At 41.6% G+C, this 23873-nt stretch overlaps 1 protein-coding gene across 1 annotated transcript; it reads left to right on the top strand.

The window, feature by feature from the left end:
• Window positions 1-16173: 16173 nt before the first annotated feature.
• On the top strand, window positions 16174-22659 carry ANKRD66 (ankyrin repeat domain 66). The gene is made up of 3 exons (XM_032410101.1): window positions 16174-16336; window positions 18261-18489; window positions 22458-22659. Exons 1-3 carry the CDS (start codon window positions 16174-16176, stop codon window positions 22657-22659), a joined length of 594 nt encoding a protein of 197 aa, XP_032265992.1.
• Window positions 22660-23873: the final 1214 nt, after the last annotated feature.

Here is a 23873-nt window from a genome sequence, read left to right as displayed (position 1 = left end):
GTCCCGCAACCCGCACCCTCGGGTTAACTTAACACGCCCGGGGGTGGACCCAAACGTGCAGAGGGCGGGTGCTGTGCCTCCCGATTTCTCTTCGCAGACTTCATTCCGATCACATCCGCTCCCTGCTTCACTCGGCATCGAGCCAACCTGGTCTGTCCTACCAACTTTCGAGTTACTCTGCTTCCATGTGTAATCTTGAAAGACCGTGCCCATTCCTCAATTCCGTGCCCTGTGCGCTAGACCCCCGACTCAGAAATCCGTGCGCTGGGCCTGGGCCTGGAAGGCCTGCCGCTGGCTCAGTTTCATTTCTGCGTGGAGCTACAGGCAAGGGCAATCAGAAGGGCATTTCTGACGCGAAATGCTGGAAGAAGGGGCAATCTCCTAACTCGGTTTAATCCAGTTACTTGGAGTTTAGCTGAAATTCCCTCCTTCGTTTTCCAATGCTTTCTCCTCGGTCCACCTTCTAATTAAAACGTATTCATTTAAAGTTTCATTTAGAGACTCCGGGAAAATAGTTGGAAATTCATGGGCGACCTTATGAAAGTTCTGTATTTTTTTAAATAGTGATTTTTGGGTTTTGGTGAGGTGACGGAACTGCAGATGAACTTTATTTTATTTTTATTCTGAGGACTCTATGGTAACAAGGCATGGATTATAGCTCATTTCTCACACTTAGTGGCGTGACGGGCCAGTTTTTTTTTTTTTTTTTTTTTATCTCTTCAGCTTCTTAGTTTCCTCATCAGTAAAATGGAGCTAATCAAAATACATCAGTCAGAGGCTGAAATGCTAGGACAGAGCGGGCACCTGGGAAACATTCACGCTGTTACCTAATATCAGTGTTTTTAAAGAAGCAGTGACTTATTTAAACCTAACCATAGATGAAAATTTAAATAAAACTGTATCAGCTTGGGGCACCTGGGTGGCTCAGTTGTTAAGTGGCTGCCTTCGGCTCAGGTCATGATCCCAGGGTCCTGGGATGGAGCCCCACATTGGGCTCCCTGCTCAGCGGGAAGCCTGTTTCTCCCTCTCGCACTCCCCTCCCTCTCGCACTCCCCTGCTTGTGTTCCAGCTCTCGCTGTCTCTGTCTCTGTCAAATAAATAAATAAAATTAAAAAAAAAAAAAACTGTATCAGCTTAATGACATTTTCCTGTACTTCCTGGGCTAACCTCCTGTGATATTAATATAATATTAATATTAATACAAAAGGGTACATTTTGCCCTACTTAAGCGATCTCTAAGGACCTTCTCCTTTTAACCTTAAGACCAGATGAAGAAGCTGGAGACTCAGCGCCACAGCTATAAAGGTGGTGGACTTTGAAAGCAGGTCTGGAAGGCAAGTATGATATATTTTATTTGTTTCTTTCAATGCCAGCTCTGTGCTTTCCCCATCAAAATCAGACCAGATTCTCTGCTGGGATGACAGTGGTTGGTTGATGACAGCAGGTTAGTGCCCTGAGAAAATATCCAGTGTAGGGTGGCCAGATTCAGCAAATAAAAATACAGGATATCCAGTTAAAATTGAATTTCAGATAAACAACCAAAAGCTAAAAAACCTTATATATAAGTATGTGTAAGTATATTCCATGCAATGTATGGGACATACTTATACTAATAATCCTTCATTGCTTATCTGAAGTTCAAATTTAATTAGGCATCCTTTATTTTTATCTGGCAACCCAGTCCAGTGAAATTAATAAAGAATGGGCCTCACGTTCCAAAAGAATGGCAAGTTTTCACGGTTATACAGATTAAAAAGTGGGTCTGATATGGATTTTGTTTTAATATTATGTAGTAAAGGAAAAAATTGTGTACTTGTTTTTATAAGTTGATTCTTTGTTGAGCTGTTTCTTATTTCTTACTCCTGTTTCCCATCAACATAACAGTGCTTATATACTTCTTTAATATAAGCAAAACTGATGACTCTCCCCTCAATCAAGATATTGGATTAAATAGTAATAATGTGTTTAAGAGTATATTCAAATAGTATTTATTAAGGGCCAATGTATGTCAGTTACTATTTCAGACTGTGACCTGCCGGCTAAGGAAATCACAACACAGAGTGCTGTCTCATTAGGTAGACACAGGACTGTAAAAATTCAGAAAAGTGAGTTATTAATTGTCCTTGGAAAGGGTAGAAGTCAAAACTATCCTCGCTGCACAGGATCCAAGGAAAAGAGGCTCCAACACACATGAGCAGAGCAAGGGAATTCCAGGATGACAGCTAGGCCTAGGAAGCCAACCTATCCTGATGAAAATAATAACCTGGAGGAGAGAATGGGATTCAATAAAACTAAAATTTTGATTAGGAACTTGGAAACCCCTGGGGCTCTTGGATGGTGATGGATGCAAAGGAAAAAATTAAAACATTAAGTTAATTAAATTTAAAATTAAAAAAATTAAAAGTAGGAGCTCCAAGGGAGGAAATGTCCAGAAAAGGCATACTACTAGTGTGACACAGCTTACAATAGATTGATTTTGGACTACTGGGTGGTATCTAAACACAGAGACTACATTTAAGCCAGAAGTCCAAGAATATACTTCTCTGAATGGCCCAGAGAAGAAAGTATAATCAGAGCACTCTACTAAACTATAAGGAACAATATTCACATAATTTCATACTGGGAACATTGCTTATTGGTTTTCAACTTTTAGAATCACCTTATAAACAAGCCAAAGTAGAATTAACTATGATTATACAAGAGAATGGAAATATGATTAATTTTTTAAATGTAAAAGTAAAGGTAGGTAGGTAGAAGGAGGAAGAAGTAGGAAGCAGGGTGGACAGAAGGTTGGGTTACTAAAGGACTCATTTTAGAAAACTGAGAGTCAAGAGATACTGTTTACGGTTAGTAGGACAGAAGTAAAGGTCTAGATGCATAGTAATTCTGCAGCGGAGAGAGCAGCAGAGAGCCTGAGTATACAGATATAATTCTATCAGAAGGCTCAGGGAAGAGAAAAGATAGGGCCAGTGTGTTTGTGAGCTAAATGCTCACTCTCCTACTAAAAATTAGATAGTGCCTAAGATGATACACCAAGAAATAATAGTATAGCATATTATTTTGGAAACACATGGAGATCACCAGAACTCCAACAAGAAACACTGTTAAGAGTGATTATCTTTGGGGAAATTGGACTGGGGTTGGGATGGGCTGAGGTGGGAGGGCCTGGTTTTTATGTTTTAGTACTTTAGAACAATTTAGCTATTTGAAGTATGTACATGATTACAGTGATTAAGTATTTAAAACTTTTCAAGAATAGGAATGTGTGAAAAGGAAGGCTTCCCCAAGACAGTGGCTTTTGTGAATGAGTAGGAAGTCATCTGGAAGAAAGAGAGCACGAGTGTGTGGCATGCTGGAACAGAATGTGGAATTACATAAGCAAAGGCACAGGGCCTAAAAGTGAACGATATTCCTTGGGAACTTGACATTCAGCAATTGGCAAGCCTCAGGTGTATAGATAGGATGGCACAGAAGGGAAGGATGACAAGAGAAGTTGGCACTACCAACAGAGTCTTCCGAGTAATGCAATGGGGTTTGGACTGTGAGCTCCTTAATGACAGGGTCTAATGTCATTTTTATTCCCCTGCATCCAATATGGAGCCTAGCACACAGTAGTTGCCCCCCCCAAAAAAAATGTTTTCTAAATGAAAGAAAAATGTCTTGGGGCAATGGGGAACCATCAACATTTGTAAGCTGAGCAGTAGCATTACTGGTTTCTGGAAGACAATTTTCTACTAAAAAAAGATGCGTTGAGATTGGAGAAACTGAAAACAGGGGATGAATTAGGAGGCTATGGGGTGAAAGGTGATAGTATAAACTAGGATAGTGACAGTGGGAACTGAGATAGGAAGATCTACTTGAGAGATATCAGCAAGGGGTGAAGGAGACAGCAGAGGGATGAGTCCAAAATGGCCTTGAGATCTCTAGCTGGGGAAACCAGGTAGGTGATGGAGCCATTAATTGACAAAGGAAAATTGGGAAAAGGAACAGATTGTAAAAGTGAGATAATAAACACAATTCTGTATACATTGAGTCTGAAAGACCTGAGGCTGATGTTTTTAATTTGGGAGCCATGAACCATTAAGGGCCTATTAAATGTACTTGGTGAGTTGAGACAAATTTTTTTTTTTATTGTTAAGTAGGCTCCATGGGCTTAAACTCACAACCCTGAGATCAAGACCTGAGCCACCCAGGCACCCTCCCCAGACAAATATTTTTTAATGAAATGGAACATGACAGATTTTAAAGTATTTCACATGTGATAAGGTTAAGTGTTGTTTCACAGAAACTTTGCTTTCACTGTATACATACATAGGTAACTGACATAGAATGTATTTTCTACCATATGTCAAAAAAATGTTTGAGAGCCTTTGCCACTTGCCCACGTGGTGGGTGGATTTGATCTTATTCATGCTCAGCAGCTGTCTGGGCACATTTCTTTCCAGCTCTGTATTCAGTGACTTCACACTGATATCTTGAAATCAGACAGAGGGAGGGCTTCACGCCACAGAAACCACAAACACTACAAAATGAGCCTTTCTTCCCCTACAGTGAGCTAGCACCTTTGGGTGGAGCCATCTCCTGGGCCGTTGGTCACGCAGGTCTGAAGCTCAGTCTCAGTCTCTGGGCACAAGTCATTTATTTGGAAGTGAAAATGTTGAGAACGCATGGGATTAGCCATCAAGGGTTTGCAGAGGAAGCAGAGGTAGAAGACAGAATTCTGAAGAACATCACAATCGTGGACAGTAGGAGGAAGAGGAGCTAGTGAATGAAATTGAGAGAGGTTAGTCAAAGTGAGGATAGAGAATGGGAGAGAGAAGCCCTGCGGAAGTCAAGAGAGAAAAGAGGTTTTTAAAGGTAAGTATCACCAACACTGTTGATTAAATAGGATGAATGAAGATTGAAGGAAGTGTCATGACGCTCAGCAATTAGGAAGGCATATGACTGCTAAAACTAATTGCATCATAATAGAAGGGTGAAGGCAGAGAGTCAGTAAGGAGTAGAAATGGAGATACAATGACAAGGAGTGTAGACCACCTTTAAGATATTTGATGGACAGTAAAAGGAAAGAGATAGGGCTGTAGCTTGGGTGAGAGAGAGCACGAGGTCACAATCTGGGGGATGGTCATGGGCTCTGACTGAGGATGTTTGAAGCTTTCTGAGCCTCATGGTGGCTGGAATTCACTCCTTAGTCATGGAGTAAGTCGGTCTTGTCGTGTGCTTCTCCCTGTGATGTTTGTTATTCCAGGAACAAGGCCAGAGAGGAGGCTTATCTGGTCTTGGAAAATTGGAAAGGAGGAGATTGGCCAAAGGCAAATAAGATTGATGGTAATTTGAAAGAAGGTTTTTTTTTCTAGTTAAGGTGTAGTAATACATTCCTGTTGTTAGAAATCTAAACAAAACAAAATAACAAACATGGAAAGTGGGGGGTCCCCCAACCCCAACCTGATTAAGTAATTACTGAATATTTGGTACATATCTTCCTGACAATTTTCCAGACATTGTGGAGTAATTAAAAGGGCTGAGTCAGTCAGACCTGGGCTTGAATCCAGCTGTACCTTTATTAGCTCTAAAGGCCTTTGGCAAGTTACATAGCCTTTTTTTTTTTTTTTTTTTTACCGTATCATTATTTTTAATGTCCAGCATTTACAATACGAGGGCCAGAGCTTTCTCCCCAACTCAAGTTTATAAATTCTCAATTGGCTTGTGAGGCCAATAGGGATACTTCTTCTTGTCTAATTTGGTTTCTGGGAAGACTTCATTCAGGTCCTCAATGGTCATCTGATCAAATGGAATTATGTTTCTCATCTTCTCCAGCTTTTTTTCATATTCCTCAATCCTGGCCTTTGAGAGAGACAAAAACTCGGCACAACTTTTTACATCTTCTTTTTCTTCAGCATCCACCTGAACAATATATTTATCCCCTGGCACAGGAAACTTCAGGGCATTAAACATAGCCTTTCAACCCCTCAGTTTCCTAATCTGTACAATAGAAATAATAATAGCATTTGTATTGCAGGGTTGCAGTAAGAACTGAAAGGGATAGTGCACGTAAGTTGCTTAGAACAATATTTGGCAAACAGAGTGAGCACTTGAAATATATCTATGTATACATATACACAAACATACACACATATATATCTATATGCATATGGGAAAGAGAATTCATGTATATCAATACACATACATACATAACATGAATAACCAGGAGGAACTGAAAAATATGGGTGACTTGAGTGCATTGGAAGAACCTACCCTGAGGCAGAGTGACAGAAGTGGAAAGGTACAATGTCATGGTTGGTGTTTGAAGCACAAGAATTCAGAGGTGAAGCACTCATTTCCAGAGGATGACAGGTCCCAGATGGTCATGTCTCTAAAGTTCTAAAATGGAGAGAAGACAAAGAATACCTCCAATATTTTAGCCATTTCCTGAACTCATTTTCCAATGCCAGGCTAAGCCTTCCTGCTTCTTTGGCAGTGCTACATACCCTTTGTAGACTTAGTTTACTTAAAGACCCTGAAACTGTGGATGTCACCAGTGACTTGTTTGTATGCGTTCAGTAACTGGACTCGATGATCTGGCTTGCCAAACTGGTCTCCAGGACATTTTTTCTTGCCCAAGGCATTGATAACACCCTTACTAACCTCAATCAAGATGTAGGAAGCGTTGTGCTACATCCAAGACTCCCAGGTTTCTCGTAGTGGCACTGTAATGTAGGATCCGCTGGCTTTTTTATCCAGTGGCCAAGTTATGTGAGCCTACAGGCACGGTGTCAGCAACGCTGCCTTCCCATTCCTGCCGTCACTACGCTAATCAAGGTCCTCAAAAGCTCTGCCCTTGACAATTACAAAATGTTTCTTTTGTTTACACAAGTCATACATGCTCATTATAGGAAAATTTTTTTTAAAGATTTTTTTTTATTTATTTGAGAGAGAGAGAGAGCACAGAGAGAGAGGGAGAGAGAGAAGCAGACTCCCCGCTGAGCAAGGAGCCCAATGCGGGACTCGATCCCAGGACCCTGAGATCATGACCTGAGCCAAAGGCAGATGCTTAACTGACTGAGCCACCCAGGAGCCCCAGAAAAATGGTTTTTAATACCAATTTGGTGTATATCCTATTAACCATTTCTCCATATAAACAAGCACACACACATACCAAATTATTGGTCATTTTTTAAGATCCTATTTTAATTTAGCAATGTAATCCTAATATTTTACCAAGCCAATTGGTAGTATCAGTTTAAGAGACTATATAATATTTTCCCTTATTGAAATTTGAGTTACTTACTAGAAATGTGGGTTATTCACCATTTTTAATTTTTGAAATAGTACTTTAGTAACGATCCTTGAATTTAAATCCTTGTGCCTGTTTTTAATTATTTCTTTGTGATGCATCCCTAGAAATGGATTTCCGGAATCACAGTGTATGCATTTTGATTGCCTTCTAAGTCTTTCTGTGCATATACATTACACCTTCTTGTGGCAAATTGTCTAAAAATGTGGTCTTACAATTATCTGACTTCCCCACTCAGACCCTGTGAATGTTTCCTGTTGTACATGGGGAGAAATAAAGTCCAGATATCCTGACAGGGCAAGTATGGCTCTCCAGGATCTGGCCTCCTTTTCACGTAGTTTTCCGTGTTCAATCCATTTTACATGCAGCCATTCTGGACTCCACGTTGGGGCATCCCCTTTGCTAGTAGAATTTCTACTTTATTGGTCCAGATCCTGGCAGGAAGCATGTGGCCTCCTCAACCTGGATGACTTGATGAGTGTTTGATACAGGGACTATTTACCAAGGTGAGAGTAGGATTTCGGGAACCCCACAAGGCACAGTGCAGTGCCTTGAAATGTCTGGACAAGAGATGCTAGGTTGAAGGGCCGACGGGTACCAAAGATCCCCTCCCTGAGTAGGAGGCTCCATGAAAACCCCTACAGGGTGGACATAGACAGAAGGGAACAAATGATTTGGAAGCCACAAATGGAATCTGACACTCACCTTCACAGTCTCAGATACAGGAACCCTGGAAATTCCCTGACATCTGGCTCCACTAGTAACACTGTCAGGCGTTGAGTCTCACCAGCTCTCACATTCAACTCTCAACCGGAAGTAGACAAATCTGGCCTGAGTATGCTTAAGCCCTCTGAGCCTCAGTTTCCTTGTGTGCAAACTATATTCTAAACTTGATATTAAGATTGATGAATAATGGGGCACCTGGGTGGCTCAGTTAAACGTCTGCCTTCAGCCCAGGTCATGATCTCAGGGTCCTGGGATCGAGTCCCGCATTGGGCTCCTTGCTCAGCGGGGAGCCTGCTTCTCCCTCTCTGCCTCTGTGCTCTCTCTCTCTCAAATAAATAAATAAAATTAAAAAATATATATTGATGAGTAATATCCCTAAAACACCTAGAACAATGCCTGATGCACAAAAGCATTCAATAAATATCTCACTCCTTCCTGTCCCTCCCAGGTGCGAGGTCACCATTCTGTCTTCCTCACTGTATCACCTCCTTCACAAGTATTGGTTTGAGGACAAAGTCTATATGGGTTTGTTATTATTATCTTCTTTAGAGTTGGAGGGAGGTAGAAGAAAATCAAATCGCAGTGTCCTGAGCAGGGGTCAACAGTAAGCAGTAAATATGCAAGGGAATGGCAAAGCAGCCCAGCCCACCCTTGAACTTGTGGTCACTGTGCATCTATTATGTATTCTGAGCTTAGTTAGGGTGGGGGAGATGGTAAGAGATGTATTAAAGCACAGTATCAGTGTGACTTTAATTGAATAACATGATGTCAACATTCTCATCTCTAAAATGAATTTTTGAATCATGATTTCTAGAGTCTCTTCCAGATCTAAAAATGGTTTCTATGGACAAAATACTCCATAGAAGTCACCTCAGTCAGAAATGTTAGTCCCAGTGTCTGAGCCAGTGTGACCAAAGATAAATGGCTGGGCCACAGATATTACCCAGTGGCCTCTGTGACCTATCAAAATATGGGCAAGAGACCCTCGAGGGTAGATTTTTGACATTAACCCCAGATGGAAGTTATTTATTCAGTCACACTCTGAAAAAATTAAAATTTCGACACAAATAGCACACAAAGCTTTATAAAAATAAGACCAAGATAAATCCTGATCTTACAAAAATATTAATTCTTTGTACACTACAAGAAGTAGGATCTGTTAATGGGATACTGAATTTGCATGGTAAATGCTTTTCAATATTCTGTTTTTTACTTTGGATTCTCTTCTACTCAAAGAAGAAAGGAACACGAGTGCCTTGTTCTCCACAGGCCCAGCAGTGTCTGGCAGATATAAGGCATTCAATACACACATGTGGGAAGAAAGGTACCAGAGAAAGGGAAGGGGAAAGAAGAAAGGGAGAGAGGAGAGAGAGGGGGAGAGAGGGAGGGAGGGAGAGAGGGAGAGAGAGAGAAGAAGAAGGAGGAGAAGGAGGAGAAGGAGAAGAAGAAGGAGGAGGAGGAGAAGGAGGAGGAGGAAGAGGAAAAGCAGAGGGAAGAGGAGAAGGAAGGAAGGAAAGGAGGGAGGGAGAGAGGCAAGAGGAAGGCTGGAAGAAGTCCTTTTAGACCAGCATCATCATAAAGATAGCAGATGCTAGATAAGGAATCAAAGAGAGGAGGCAAGGAGAAATGACCTGAAGATTTTCTTCCTCCCTCCTTTTCTTCCTGTACCCTGTTGCTGGTGCTTTATAAATTATTTCAGCTATTCAGCTTTCATTGCCTTATGAGAAAAGAGTTAAAACTTCATTTTATTGGTGAGAAGTAAGTGTTTCACCAAAGTTAAGGGCCTTGCCCAAGATCTCACAGCTGGTTTTGAAAGTGAGGGGCCCTGTTGTCTCCACCACCCCATGGTGGTTCCCAAGCAGCTTATCTCCCTCACAGTGCCCTGTGGACTGGCAATCTTTTTTTTTTTTTTTTTTTCTTTCAATTTTCATGCATTTCGATCAAACGCTATTTGAAGAGAAGCTGTCAAGGACCAGAGAAGCTGACCAGAATGTTGGGCAGCTTGGGTGCAGGCAGAGAGGCAGGCCCTTCTCCAGGAGCGGGCACCCCCTCCCGAAGCTGACGTTGATTGGCAAGCTTTAATGAGGAAGGAGGGGCCAGTTTCCATGGCATGAACACAACAAAGCTCTGGCCCCTAAGACGCCTGCCAGCGCTGAGAGCCTCAGATTTCAAACAAGGTAGTAAGTATTTTTACATTGCTCCTGCCTTCAGATGTTTACTAGTTATTATAGATCATTCATGTTTATTAGAACTTATATCTACTGACTACTTTTTTACATTTAGACCCCTGCACCAGAAAGATAGACATTCAGGTGTACTTAATCAAATTTACAAAGATTTATGTGAAGGAGAATTTGCTAAATTTCAGTAGTCAGTTGTAGGCTAGTGAATTGGGTGTTTTCTACAAATTTTTAAAGAAAACCTCTAATTAATAGTACCATTTTTTAAACAGCTTTAATGAGATATAATCCACATGCCATAAAATTCATTTATTTATGTATATAATTCAGTGACTTTTAATATATTCAAAGTTATGAAAGCATCACTCTCCACTGTCTAATTTTAGAACATTTCCTCATCCCCCAAAGAAATCCTATTTTTAGTATATGTGCTGCCAAAGCGAGCACCCCCAAAGAAATCCTATACTCACTAGTAGTCACTTCCCACCCCTACCTCATCCCAGTTCTAGGCAACCAATAATCTACTCTCTATCTCTATGGATTTGCCTATTCCGGACATTTCACATAAATAGAATCATACTATATGTGGTCTCTTGTGCCTGGCTTCTTTCATTTAGCATGTTTTCAAAGTTCATCCATGTTTTAGCAGGGGTCAAACTTTATTCCTTTTTTAGTGTCAAATAATATTATATGTATGAGCTCCCACACTTTATTCATGCATTCATCCACTAATGGACATTTAGGTTGTTTCCACTTTTTCATTATTATAAATCATGCTGCTTGTAAACATTTGCATACATGTTTTTGTGTAGACATATATTTTCATTTCTTTTAGGTATACACCTAAATGTGGAGTTACAGGTCATATGATAACTCTGTGTTTAACTTTTTGAAGGACTACCAAAGCGGCTGCACTGTTTTATATTCCTACCACATGTATGAGGGTTTCAACTTCTTTGCATCCTCACCGACACTCATAATGTCTGTCTTTTTGATTACAGTTATCCTAGAGGGTGTGAGCGGTGTGTTAGTGTTGTTTAGATTTGCATTTCCTTCATGACTAATGAGGTTGAGCATCTTTTCATGTGCTTATTATTTTGGGCGTATTTTCATGAGCATATTATTTTGGAGAAACTTCTGTTTATATTCCTTGGCCATTTTTAATTGAGCTATTGTTTTATTGTTGGATTGTAAGAGTTCTGTATATATTCTGGATACAAGTCTCTTATCAGATACGTAATTTGCAAATATCTTCTCCCACCCTGTAGTTGCTTTTATACTTTTTCAAAGGTATTGTTTACAGAAAAAAAAATTTGGGGACGGCTGGGTGGCTCAGTTGTTGGGCATCTGCCTTCGGCTCAGGTCATGATCCTGGGGTCCTGGGATCAAACCCCACATCGGGCTTCCTGCTCCGCGGGAAGCCTGCTTCTCCCTCTCCCACTCCCCCTGCTTGTGTTCCCTCTCTCGCTGTCTCTCTCTCTCTCTCAAAAAATAAATAAAATCTTTAAAAAAATTTTTTTTAATTTTGGTGAAATCCAGCTTATTTATTTATTTTTTCTTTTGTGGCTTATGCTTTTGTTGTTATATCTACGAACCACTGCTTAACTCAATGTGATGAAGATTTACTCCCATGTTTTCTTCTAAGAATTTTAGTTTAAGGTCTTATATTTAGGTCTGTAATCCATTTTTTAAAAGAATTTATTTATTTATTTATTTATTTATTTATTTGAGACAGAGAGAGAGAGAGAGAGCACAAGAGAGGAAAGGAGCAGAGGGAGAGGGACAGGCAGACTGCGCTGAGAGCGGAGCCCAACGCAGGACTCGATCCCAGGACCTTGAGATCATGACCTGAGCTGAAACCAAGAGTTGGACACTCAACGAACGGAGCCACCCAGGTGCCCCTAGATCTGTAATCTGTTTTAAGTTAAGTTTTGTATATGACGTGAGGGAAAGGATTGACTTCATTCTTGTGCAATATCTAATTGTGTCAGTACCATTTGGAAAGATTATTTATTCCTCATTGAATTTTCCTGGCACCTTTATTGAAAACCAGTTGACCATAAATGTAAACATTTATTTCTGGACTCTCAATTCTATCCCATTTCACTCTATATATCTATCTTTATGCCACACTTTATGCCACACAGTGTACTTCATTCATATCACAAGTTGATTACTGTAGCTTTGAAGTAAGTTTAGAAATCAGGAAGTTTGAGTCCTCCTACTTCATTCTTTTGCAAGGTTGTTTTGATTCTTCTGAGTCCCTTGCATTTATTTCCATGTGAGTTTTTAAGATCAGTCCATCAGTTTCTCCGCAAATAAATTAAGCAGCTCATTGGAAACCTCTACTTGAATTACTACTTATCTGTGCGAAGTTGTGGGATTTCCTTGGTGTGAACTCAAGTGTGAAACAAATGGGGTTGATTTAAGCATAAACCTGCTTAAAGGTTTGTGTGAAAGGCAAGCATGGGTTTCAAGACACTGATTCTAAAACTGGTTTGGCTTTTTGTGATAGCTGCAGGTTAAAAATCCTCTAGTACTTCTGTTTACTATTTTATGTTATCATTGATCCAATGCTCCAGTGTAAGGGTTTTCTACTAAAACAAATAAGCCAAAAAGTTAAAGCCTATCCTATGCCATCTTCCATTACCTAGCATGGACTGGGTGCTCGCTTCGTGCAAAAAGGCATGTTCTTGTCTGATACAGCTAATGATCCCTGAAGCACTGCAGGCTGAGGCCCAGGCCTCTATTTTTTTAAAACCCACCAGTAATTCTCATGTAGTCCATCAGGGAAGAAGAGCAGCTACATCCTTAGTGCCTCTCCCTTACCTCAGGTCTCCCCCCTCCCGTAGAGCCAGCGAGCCAAGGCTACTCAGTGTGGAATATGAACTAGTAGTTGTTGTGGGGACTTGCTACAAATGCAGGACCTCAGGCCTCATCTTAGACCAGAATCTGCATTTTACCTACATCCCAGATACTTTATATGGACCAGAGGTTGGTAAACTATGGTCTACAGGCCAAGTGTGGCTCACTCCATTTTTTCGGGCCCGTGGTCACCGCCTATGACGGTAACGCTTAGTGGGCGAGCCTGTGAGCCTTGGGAAGCCAACTGCTCCCAAGTCTGCTCCTAGTCTGTCTCCTGAGCCCACAGCTGTGCCTGGCCTCTGCCCAGGGCCCTGCTGGTCACCACCTACACTTCGGGAACTCTGCTGTCAGCAGTTTCTGGGCACTGAGCAATAGAATTAGTTCAATGAAGTCACCTTGCCTCCCACCAGCTTTCAACTTGAAATGGTTGGGCTCTTGGAAAGGAGAGAGGGCATGCTGGGATCTGGGCATCCCTGGGATAGAAGGAAAGTAACCATCCTACCAGCCAGACCCCTCCCCCTCAAGCTGGTTGCTCTTCCCCCTGAGATTGTCACCAGCGAGGGCTGCTGAGCACAAAGCATGTTCACCCACCGCCACCACCCCTTCCTCCCCCAGGATGGCCCATCTCTGGCTGGAGATTTTCTCTTGTTGCATAATAGTTATGTAATGTTACATCATAGTCTTGATTTTTGCCTCTTGGCCTACAGAAGCTAAAAAAATTTTGTACCCAGCCCTTTACAGGAAACATTTGTGGAACCTTGGTCTGTATATCAAAGTTGGAGCCACTTGCCCTTTGCAGAATGTGCCTCCCGCACACATGCACTGTGCCTGAGTTGGATCTTCCATCACTGCCAGGGCCCAAGATGACTCTTACTCATCCCTTCGGGACCCAGCTTAGGTCACTTTCAGAAAAAAGTGCCTTTACTTCCTAGTCCTGGGGAATGGTCCTTTCCCTCTATCCCCAGAAAATCACCACCATCATAACACTTAGGAGATTGGAGGTTAATTGTGTTATGTACTTCTCTCCCATTCTAGGGCTGTCCTCGTATTTCAGTGTACATTAGTTGGTCTGATATGAGGCTCAATAATTCACATTTCTAATAAATTCCTAGATGATGCCGCTGCTGGGCCACAGTGTATCTGGCTGATTCCAAACTCTTCTTGAGATCTCAACTTAAATGTTGGGATCAAAGAGATATTCCCGCTAGCCCCACCTCAAGTGGCTCTCTCCTCATTCTTTTCTTCTGTCCCAGCCCCTTATTTGTTTATATCAGTAATTCTCAAACTTGTTGGTCTCAGGACTCCTTTACACTCTTAAAAATTACTGAGAACCCCAGAGAGCTTTTGTTTATATGGATTATAGCTATCAATATTAACCTTATTAGAAATTAAAACTGAGAAAAAATTTAAATGTTTATTCAATCATTTACAAAAATCATAGTAAGCCTAATATACAATAACATGAATGATATTTTTATGAAAAATGATATTTTCTAAAGCAAAAGAAGTGAGAACAGCTTATTTATTTATTTATTTATTTATTTATTTATGTAGTTGAATCTCTTTACTATGTGACTTAATAGAAGACAGATGTATTCTTAACTATTCTGCATTCAGTTTGCTGTTTTAGTTGAAATATAGAAGGAAGGGGCACCTGGGTGGCTCAGTCTTTTAAGCATCTGCCTTCGGCTCAGGTCATGATCCCAGGGTTCTGGATGGAGCCCCATGTTGGGGTCCCTGCTCAGCGGGGAGCCTGCTTCTCCCTCTCCCTCTGCCTGGGGCTCCCCCTGCTTATTCTCTCTCTCTCTCTCTCTCTGTCAAATAAATAAATAAAATCTTTTAAAAAAAAAGAAATATAGAAAGAAAATCTGGTTCCACACATATATAAAATTGGAAAAGGGAGGAGTATTTTATAACCTTTTCAGATAACTGTGGATATTTGTCTTTAATACTACACCAAAACTGGACAGGTGGTAGTGCTTTACAAGTAAGTTGGAATCTAAAACAATCTTGTACTTTTCATACTGTGTCTCACTAAAATCCATTGTCTTATCTTGAATGAGTCTCTTTACCCATGCATGATTTTGTAACATCATACGCTTGTCCTTTGTTCACGGAGTTATGCAGACTTTCCAAATGTTGACACATTTTGTTATACAATATTTTAAAATCATTTTTTATGAAGTCATGTAGTCAAAGGTCAACATTTATAAAAAGAACTCTTACTACTTTAGTTTCCTTATTGAAACTAGCTTCTTTTTTTTTCTTTTTTTTCCTTTTTTTTTTTTTTGACTCTGTGTGTGCTGGTGAAGAATACCGTGATTGCTAATCTAGTTCGGTGCCACTGCCACTGCCACTGCCTTGTTTTGTGCTAAGGTACCAGCTGCTTCCTACATTGTTGCTTTTGAACCATCAGGGCAAATGTCAGCACAGTGAACAAGGCCAATGACATTTTAATATTATAATGAAAATAGTTTTGATCTCATGGATTCCCTGAAAGAATCAGGATTCCTAAGCATCTGTAGACTATAGTTGAAGAATTGTCAGTTTATGTCTTAATGCTGTAAAAAACTTGTAAGCATTTTATTTGCATGTTTACATCTTGTCCATCTGGTGTGCCAATAGTATTAAATTTCTATGGAGTGCCTGCTCTGTGTCCAGTCAGTAGATTTTTCACATGGATTGTCCTTGTATCCTCACAGCAACTCTGACAAATTATACCCATGCTATAGATGAGAAAGGTAAGGCACAGAATTGCACAACTAATTCAGAATCACACAGTTTGGAATAGGAGTAGGGAATAACACTGATAAGTGGTTTGAGGCCAAATAGAAAACCCCAAACCAAGAGTTCATCCTATATTCCTGGGGGCAGAGGGGAGCCATTGATAGTTCTTCAGTAGGGGACTGGCATATACTAATCTCAGTGGCTGAAATCCAAATACACCCTCAGCAGAACACACACATGCGAATTTGTGAGGTAAGAAAGAAAGTAAATGATAAAGAATCCTATGGAATCACTTTATTCCTATGGAATAAAGAATTGTAGAGAATTTCCTAAGCAGTATGTTTTTCCCATAGGTTTTTTTTTTTTTTTTTTTTTTTGGTCATGGAATTGACCAAAATGTCGGACATGACAAAGCTCCACCAAGCTGTGGCTGCAGGAGACTACAATTTAGTGAGAAAGATTTTGAAAAAAGGTCTCTGTGACCCAAACTACAAGGATGTGGACTGGAATGACCGAACCCCACTTCACTGGGCTGCAATCAAAGGTGAGTGGGCAATGCCTGGGCAAAATCCATCCCTTTGAGTCCACCTTTCATGAAGTTCCCGGTCAGTAGTCTGTGTGCGGTAGTGGAAAGAACATTTCTTGAGAGCCAAATGGACCATGTCAATCCTGGCACCACCACTTACTGGTTGTAGCACTTTAAGCAAGTTATTTAATGTCTCTAGGCCTTAATTTATTCACCTACACAGTGGGAACAGTGATTATCTTGGAGTCTTGCGGTGAGGATTTGCTAAGATAATGGGTGTACATGCTTAGCGCATAGTTTGCTCTCAATTAATATTAGTGCTCTGCCCTCTTGACCTCCAACAGGAAAGGTAGGACAGGTACTCTGTCATGTTCACTGCTGTATCCCCCACCCCTCACATGGCTCGGTTACGAAATTGGAGGAGGGTAGTGGCAGAAACTCAGCCATTGGGCTTGTCAAGGCCTTCGGCAATAGACCGCCATTGAAGAACGTTAAGGAAGAGAGTATTATAGTCAACTTGCTTTTTAAAAAAAACTGTTTGGATTTCTGTATGGAGAATGGATTGGCTGGAAGCAAGACTAGCTGCAGAGAAATCAGCTGGGAGAATTTTGCAGAAATTTGAGTACAAAGTGAGTACAAGGACAAAGTGTAGCTGTACTGAAGCACCTTTTAGTGACCGTTTGCTGTATGCTGGGCATCATGCTGTATGCTGGGCATCATGCTGTATGCTGGGCATCAAGCTGTATGCTGGGCATCATGCTGTATGCTGGGCATCATGCTGTATGCTGGGCATCATGCTGTATGCTGGGCATCATGCTGTATGCTGGGCATCATGCTGTATGCATGATGTCTGTGATTTCATTTGTACTTCACAAGAACTCGGTGAGGTAAGTAATAACGTTTTTCACTTACAAATGAGGAAACGGGGCCTCAGACCTTTGTTTCCTGTCTGCTATTCCACAGTTAGCAAGTGTTCCTTACCGGCAGGTATGAGCCCACATCTTGTGGATTGAAAGCCTGTGCTTTGAATCTGGCTAACTATAAAGTAAGTGAGACTTAAAATATTTTTTATTGAGGTATAATTGAGATACATCATTATATCACTTTCAGGTATACAACATAATTAAATTTTTGTAGATATTATGAAATGACCACCACAGTAAGTGAAGTTAAAATCCGTCACCACATATAGTTACAAAAGTTTTTTTTTTTTTTACAAAAAGTTTCCTTGCAATAACTTTTAAGATCTATTCTCCTAACAACTACCAAATATGCAAAACAGTATTATTAACGATAGTCACCATGCCGTACATTACATTTCCAGGACTTACTTATTTTATAACCGATGTTTGTACCCTTTAACCCCCTTTACCCATTTCTCCAACCCCTCAGCCCCTGCCTCTGGCAACCACCAGTTTCTTCACTATACCTATGACCTTGGTGTCTTTTTGTTTTTTTAGATTCTACATATAAGAGAGATCCTATGATATTTCTTTTTCTCTGACTTACTTCACTTAGCATAATCCCTCAAGTTCCATCCATGTTGTTGCAAAATACTTGCTTTTGAATCACCACTGAGGCTGCCAAAAGGAGTGAGCCTTACCAGTGCCCGCATAGGCATGCATAGGTGACTTGGGAGGGGAAGCAAGATTCCTAGGAAGGGCCTGTGGGAATGAACAGGGGAAGGGAGGGTCCTGGAGGGAGTAGATGGAATACGTGCAGAGCCCAGGACTCTGGTGGGAGCAAGGTTCCTGAGGTAACGGTGGGGCTCTGAGTCCCAGGTAAGAGACGGAGACGGAGGAGGGGATGATGCTAGGAAACCAGGAAGGGCCTCAAAGCAAGTGTCATCCCTTCTTTTATACTATCCAGGCTACGTCTGGCCCTAGTCAGGCAGAGACATTTTAATCTTAACCTCCTCCTGTTTCTTCCTGGTACATCTAAGGGCACATGGAGGTGATGCAGCTCCTTCTAGAATATGGAGCCAGGCCCTGCCTGGTAACTGATGTGGGCTGGACTCCAGCTCATTTTGCAGCCGAGTCAGGCCATGTGAATGTGCTCAAAGTTCTCCATGCATTGCACGCCGCCATCGATGCCCCCGACTTCTTTGGAGACACACCAAAGAGGATCGCACAGATCTACGGGCAGACCGCCTGTGTGGCGTTCCTGGATAAGTAAGTTTCATTTATTTCCAGTTAGAGAAATGGTAGAGAAACAGGAGCCTGGGGTCAAGGTCTTTGCCGACTCAGTGGTCTGAGGTCCATGAAAATGAAACGAGCAAATTCAGCTGACTGTCGTTTCTGTTGTTTTTATTTCTTTTCCCTGAAATGACTAGTTTGGGTGGAAACTATATTGTTTTAGATTATGTGAAATCTACTGTTTTTCTATTATACCAAAGTTATAATTATTATAATGACACATATTTATAATAATTTTAACAATATGTAATTATTATAATTATTGTTTTAGATGATAGAAAAATTATCTCAGATAAGAGAGGTGGGACACCAAATTTGAAAATGGGTCATGGTAGAAGATTCGTGGAGCCCCTTCAGATCCCTGAAAGGTATTCCAACCAGCTGGGTGACCTTGGGCAAGTTAAGCCACCTTGCTGATCCTCAGGTTTCTCATATTAAAAAGGAAGCTGGTGAATTAGGCTATCAGCTGTAAGGGCCCTTCTACCTTTTAAAACTTCTATTCATCTATGAATCTTCTACTCACACACTCACCAAAGACTTTTCTAGCACTTGTTAATTTTTTTCTCTCACCCACTGCATTCAAATAGAATTAAGTATCAATTATGTACTTGACAGGTACAGCTTTGGGAGGGATGGAAATAAAATTGGGGAATTTATAATCTGGTTGAGTTAATAAGTAATTCATATAAGAGGCAGTAAAGTAAGTGAATGAGGGCAGCGTTGCTTGAAAACCAAAATGAGATCCATAGAAAATCTATCTATAGGGCAGTTCACAGTGGGAAGGGGGAATGACTGTATAATGCCCTTCTAAGAACGTGCAAATGAAGTTATCTTCCAGAAGTTAAACTAGAGTTGCTTACGATGTGATTAGATATCTGTAGAAGTAACCCAAGAGACTTTCTCTTAACAGTGGTATTCAAAATCGGGGGCGCCTGGGTGGCTCAGTCGGTTAATCATCTGCCTTCGGCTCAGGTCGTGGTCCCAGGGTCCTGGAATCAAGCCCCGCATCGGGCTCTCTGCTCAGCGGGGAGCCTGCTTCTCTCTCTCCTTCTGCTTGCCGCTCCCCCTGCTTGTGCTCTCTCTCTCTGTCAAATAAATGAATAAAATCTTTAAAAAAATGTTCAAAATCATAATCAAATTGATTTGGGGGGTAAAAGCAGAACCTTGAGTCCTGACTCGAAGACTCTTCTCCCCATTCCTGCGTCATCTCCTACATTCAGTGACCTCCATCCATTGTGGACCTCAGCATCTGCAACATTGTTCTCTGAACTTTTAAAAACTCTAACATATCACTCTGTGACCATAGCTCCCTTTCTTCATTTTGCCAGTTCCTGGATCATCACACAGGTATTTGCGTGCATCAAGACCTCTTTTCATTCAACTGCTTCTTTCTCTCCTGATCGATCATCGGCCTGAAGGTTTCATGATCTTCCATCTGTCTGCCATTTGGACACCATGATATACTACTTCTTCCTCTCTGTTCGCATGATTCTTAAATTTCCAACCTTTTGTCCTCCTGTACCATGTGACCCAGAATTCCCACCCTTGTATCAGTCTCCATCTTCACTCCTGTGCTTGGTCTGGGAGAGAAAAACCCACGAATAAGTTCATGGGCACCACTAGAAGTTCTGGGATTTCTATCTTCAGCTGAGCCCTCAGAACAGTTTGGCAATCTGTCTCCCTGTCCTGCTCCTTCATTGACAGCTCACATCCCTGTCATACCTCAGCCTGTCCCTCAGAAAGTAGGCTTTCTACTGCATAGAGAACATTGAAGCCAAGGGTTTACATGTTTAAACCTCCTCCTACATGTTGTCCCTCCATCTAGACCCCGACCTAAACCTTTATATCTCCTACAATGTCATCATTCCAGTGTTCTTTGTTGCATCTTTTATTCTCCTGTATTTTTAGCTTTTTTCTATTCCTTCCCCCCTCAGTCCTATCTGACCTTTGAACATGTTCAAATAGATTTTATTGAACAAACACACAAACATTTAGAGGTCCTTTTACTGTCTGCTGTTTCTTTCTTCTTCCTGCATTTCTTTCTTTCTTTTTTAAAAGATTTATTTCTTTATTTGGGGGGGGCAGAGGGAGAAGGAGAGGGAAAGAATCTTAAGGAGACTCCACGCTGAGCATGGAGCCTTACATGGGGCTCAAACTCTTCCTGCATTTCTATGCTACTTAAATGTTAATCTATGTAATTTAATGTTAATCTATGTGGGTGTCTTCCTCATCCACCTTTGCACTTCTTTTCCATTTTGTACTGAATCAGTGCTCATCCAGGGAGATCCTTGTTGCGAAATCAATGGCCTCTTCTCAACTCACGTCTTACCTCCACTTAATTTGATATCTCATTACTCTTCTCTTTTGGCGTGTCTCTTTGGATAACGTTTTCTCTTCTCTGGTGCTATTCTCTCCTATTTCTCCTTTTACCTATCTGATCATTTCTTCTCATGATTTTCTTGAGCTCCTATTCTTGCATGACTTTTAGAGGCTGAAATTCCTGGGGATCCTGTCCTTGGCTTTCCTCTGCTGACTCTCTCTGCAAAAATCTCAGCTCCTCCCCAGTGACTAGTGGGTGGATGAGTGTGATACACGATCTCAGCATAACTGAAATGGAAGAGGAGAGGTTCTCCAAAGAGTGGGCGGGGGGTGCCATTACCAGGAAAAGTGGGCAAGCAGAGCTGAGCCGACAAAACAACAAAGGTCAGCCACATCACGTGTAAGTCATTTCTAGTTATCGTCATCTTCCACGAGGAACTTCCCTTTTGACAGTTAAGACAGTTCAGAGAGAAGGAATCCTGATTAAGGGGAAATTAATCTGGACCTTGAAAGACAGCTAAGATCTGACTAATGAAGGAGGGAGAAAGATTCTTGATTTGGAGGGAAGGCATCAAGTTGGAAATGTGCATAGGTTGTGTGTATGTGTGAGGATATGCAGAGATAGTGGAGGGATGGGGGATCACTGAGGAATTTCTTAACACCCCCTGTTGCAAGCAGGTGGGCTCCCGGGCTAGGATAATGAAGAGAAAGGATATAAGAGAATTTCAGAAGAAACCTAGATAGTATTTGACAATTTTCTGAGTAAATCTCTCATTCACAAATATTTTTGAGCCCTACCATGCCCATGGCTTTGAACTAGATGTTAAGAGGGATTTAAAGATGACTCAGAGACAGTGCTGGACATTAAGTTCCCTGAGAGAGGAGGTACTTGTTTACATAAATAGCACTAATACAGGCTAGAAAGTGGCAAAGGCCAAAAGAACAGGGCAGAGGAGGGATACCATGTGGTCTAAATATGGAGCGGTCACTTCTAGCTTGTTGGGGGGATGCGGACTGAGGGGCAAACAGGTTTGCTGTCTTCTGATTGAGTCGTGATTTTTGTAATGCTTTGCACTTTACTTCAGATGATACTTTCATATGCTTCCCCTTGTCCATGTGTATATGATGGTTTATTCACCTATTTCTCTATTATCTATTCTATTGTTCTATATCTGTCATCTGTCTATATATCACCTAGCTATTCTTTTCATAAATCCATCTATACATACCATACATATGTGATTATGAGTATTTTTTATTTCTTTTGTATATGTTTCCATACTTTAAAATCTTACACGACGGACAGACATGGTCTTATATTTAGGAAAAAATACAATTGGAAAAGAAATGAAGGAAAACCTCCACCTACTAAGATGCTGGTAGCTCTAGAACTTCCCACTCAGGGGCTTGCCATTTTTCTCCATCTCCCAGTCATTTCTTTAGTGTCTAAGGCATCCCTAAAGGTGCCCTGGGAGATGCTCGAACTCGACCTCCTTCCTTCTCCCCTGGACTGCTGGCGTGGCCAGGCTGTGTGCAGAGGGCCGGAAGAGGGGCCCATGCTGCAGCCGGGACAGGTTCTCCCGGCCAGCGCGGGGCTGAGGGCCTCCGTGTTCCCCCTTCTCCAGGGCTGAGCCCGAGTGCCGGGACCACCGGCGCACCGCCAGGCAGAAGGGGCTGCCTCTGGACCAGCAGGACGAAGACTGGGATGCCAAGAAAAGGGAGCTGGAGCTGTCTCTCCCTTCCTCGAATCAAAACACTAATAAGAAAAAGAATAAGACAATCCGAGGCCCCACCAGGCCGGGCCATCCAAAGGAGAGAAGAGCGTGAGAAGGAGAGCATCCTCGGCGGCTCTAGCACGCATGTCTGCTGTGGGGGGACGGTCCCTGGACCAGAGTAGGAGTTGTGAGACCTGTGCTGTCCTTACGTGATTTTACTTATGACCATTACCCAGACGCCTTCTACCGGTAGCTCAGGACCTGCCATTCGGTCTGAAACCTTGCTGGGTGTTCTCTACCCGAGCTGTTGCCTCCCTGCTGATACGCGCTATCCACAGGAAGCGCCAGCAAGGGCCGAGCATTCGCGGCTTGTATGTGGTCACCAGTCATTTGCCCTGTCAGCATCCCCTGGCTTGCTATGTGCCATTATAGAATTTCAGGGGGCAACGAAAGCGCTGTCCCTAAGGAAACTTGATGGTTTCAATGAAAAGAAAAAAGTAACAACAAAATCTCAGAAATCTCCTACATACTCAGTATAGTAAATCTGCGACAAAAATGATTTGTTGTCACGTAAACCAAGCAAAGAGGTGAACAAATGTAGCTCCCAGGTTCCAGCTATGGTTTTCCTTCGTGGGGTAGAGCTCACAATCCCAGCCTGGTCATTTTTACCAATGATCTCTTCTCCATAGGAAGAACAATCTGGGCGATAGACCAACTCGGTGAGCAAGAACTGGGAACGCGGACGAGAATTAGTTCCATCCCACATAACGAATGAGAGGTAGCATAAAAACTAGAACATGTGATTACGGCCCTACTTGTTCGGTGTGCATGTTAGGAAATCTAAGTACAGATCAGGTATTTCCAGTGAAAATGTCGCATCCAACATGTGCTCTACATGTGAAATATGTATCCGATTTTGAATACTTAGAACAAAAAATGTAAAACAGCTCATTAACAATATTACTGATTACGGGTTGAAATGATCGTATTTTGGATATTGGGTTAAATAAAATGTATCACTCACATGAATTTTACCCTCTTTCTCTCCACTTTTTAAAATATGTGGCTGCTAGAATGTTTAAAATTACATGGGTGGCTTGCTTTGTTTATTTGTTTGTTTGTTTTTTGGCCTATCAGACAGCCCCGCTGTAGAAACCAGAAAATATTTAGGGTCTCCACCAGGCAGCTGGCTTGGTGCACGCCAACTGGTTACTCCACACGCCAGGTTTACTAGTTTTTCTACCTAAATCAATGTCTTTAGGCACCTAACATCTTCATTACACATTCCTCAATTAATGCTTATGTTAATACAGGCCACGCTTGGTT

Source organism: Phoca vitulina, unplaced genomic scaffold (genome assembly GCF_004348235.1).
Source record: "Phoca vitulina isolate PV1807 unplaced genomic scaffold, GSC_HSeal_1.0 scaffold11, whole genome shotgun sequence".
Taxonomy (NCBI): Eukaryota; Metazoa; Chordata; class Mammalia; order Carnivora; family Phocidae; genus Phoca; species Phoca vitulina.
This window is presented reverse-complemented; position numbering and strand designations above follow the sequence as displayed.

Bases quoted from the DNA above. Each gene is read 5' to 3' on its own strand.
- ANKRD66 (XM_032410101.1), top strand. From the start codon at position 16,174: ATGGAATTGACCAAAATGTCGGACATGACAAAGCTCCACCAAGCTGTG. The intron at 16,337-18,260 runs GTGAGTGGGCAA...GGTACATCTAAG, and splicing joins TCACTGGGCTGCAATCAAAG to GGCACATGGAGGTGATGCAG. The intron at 18,490-22,457 runs GTAAGTTTCATT...CCCCTTCTCCAG, and splicing joins TGTGTGGCGTTCCTGGATAA to GGCTGAGCCCGAGTGCCGGG.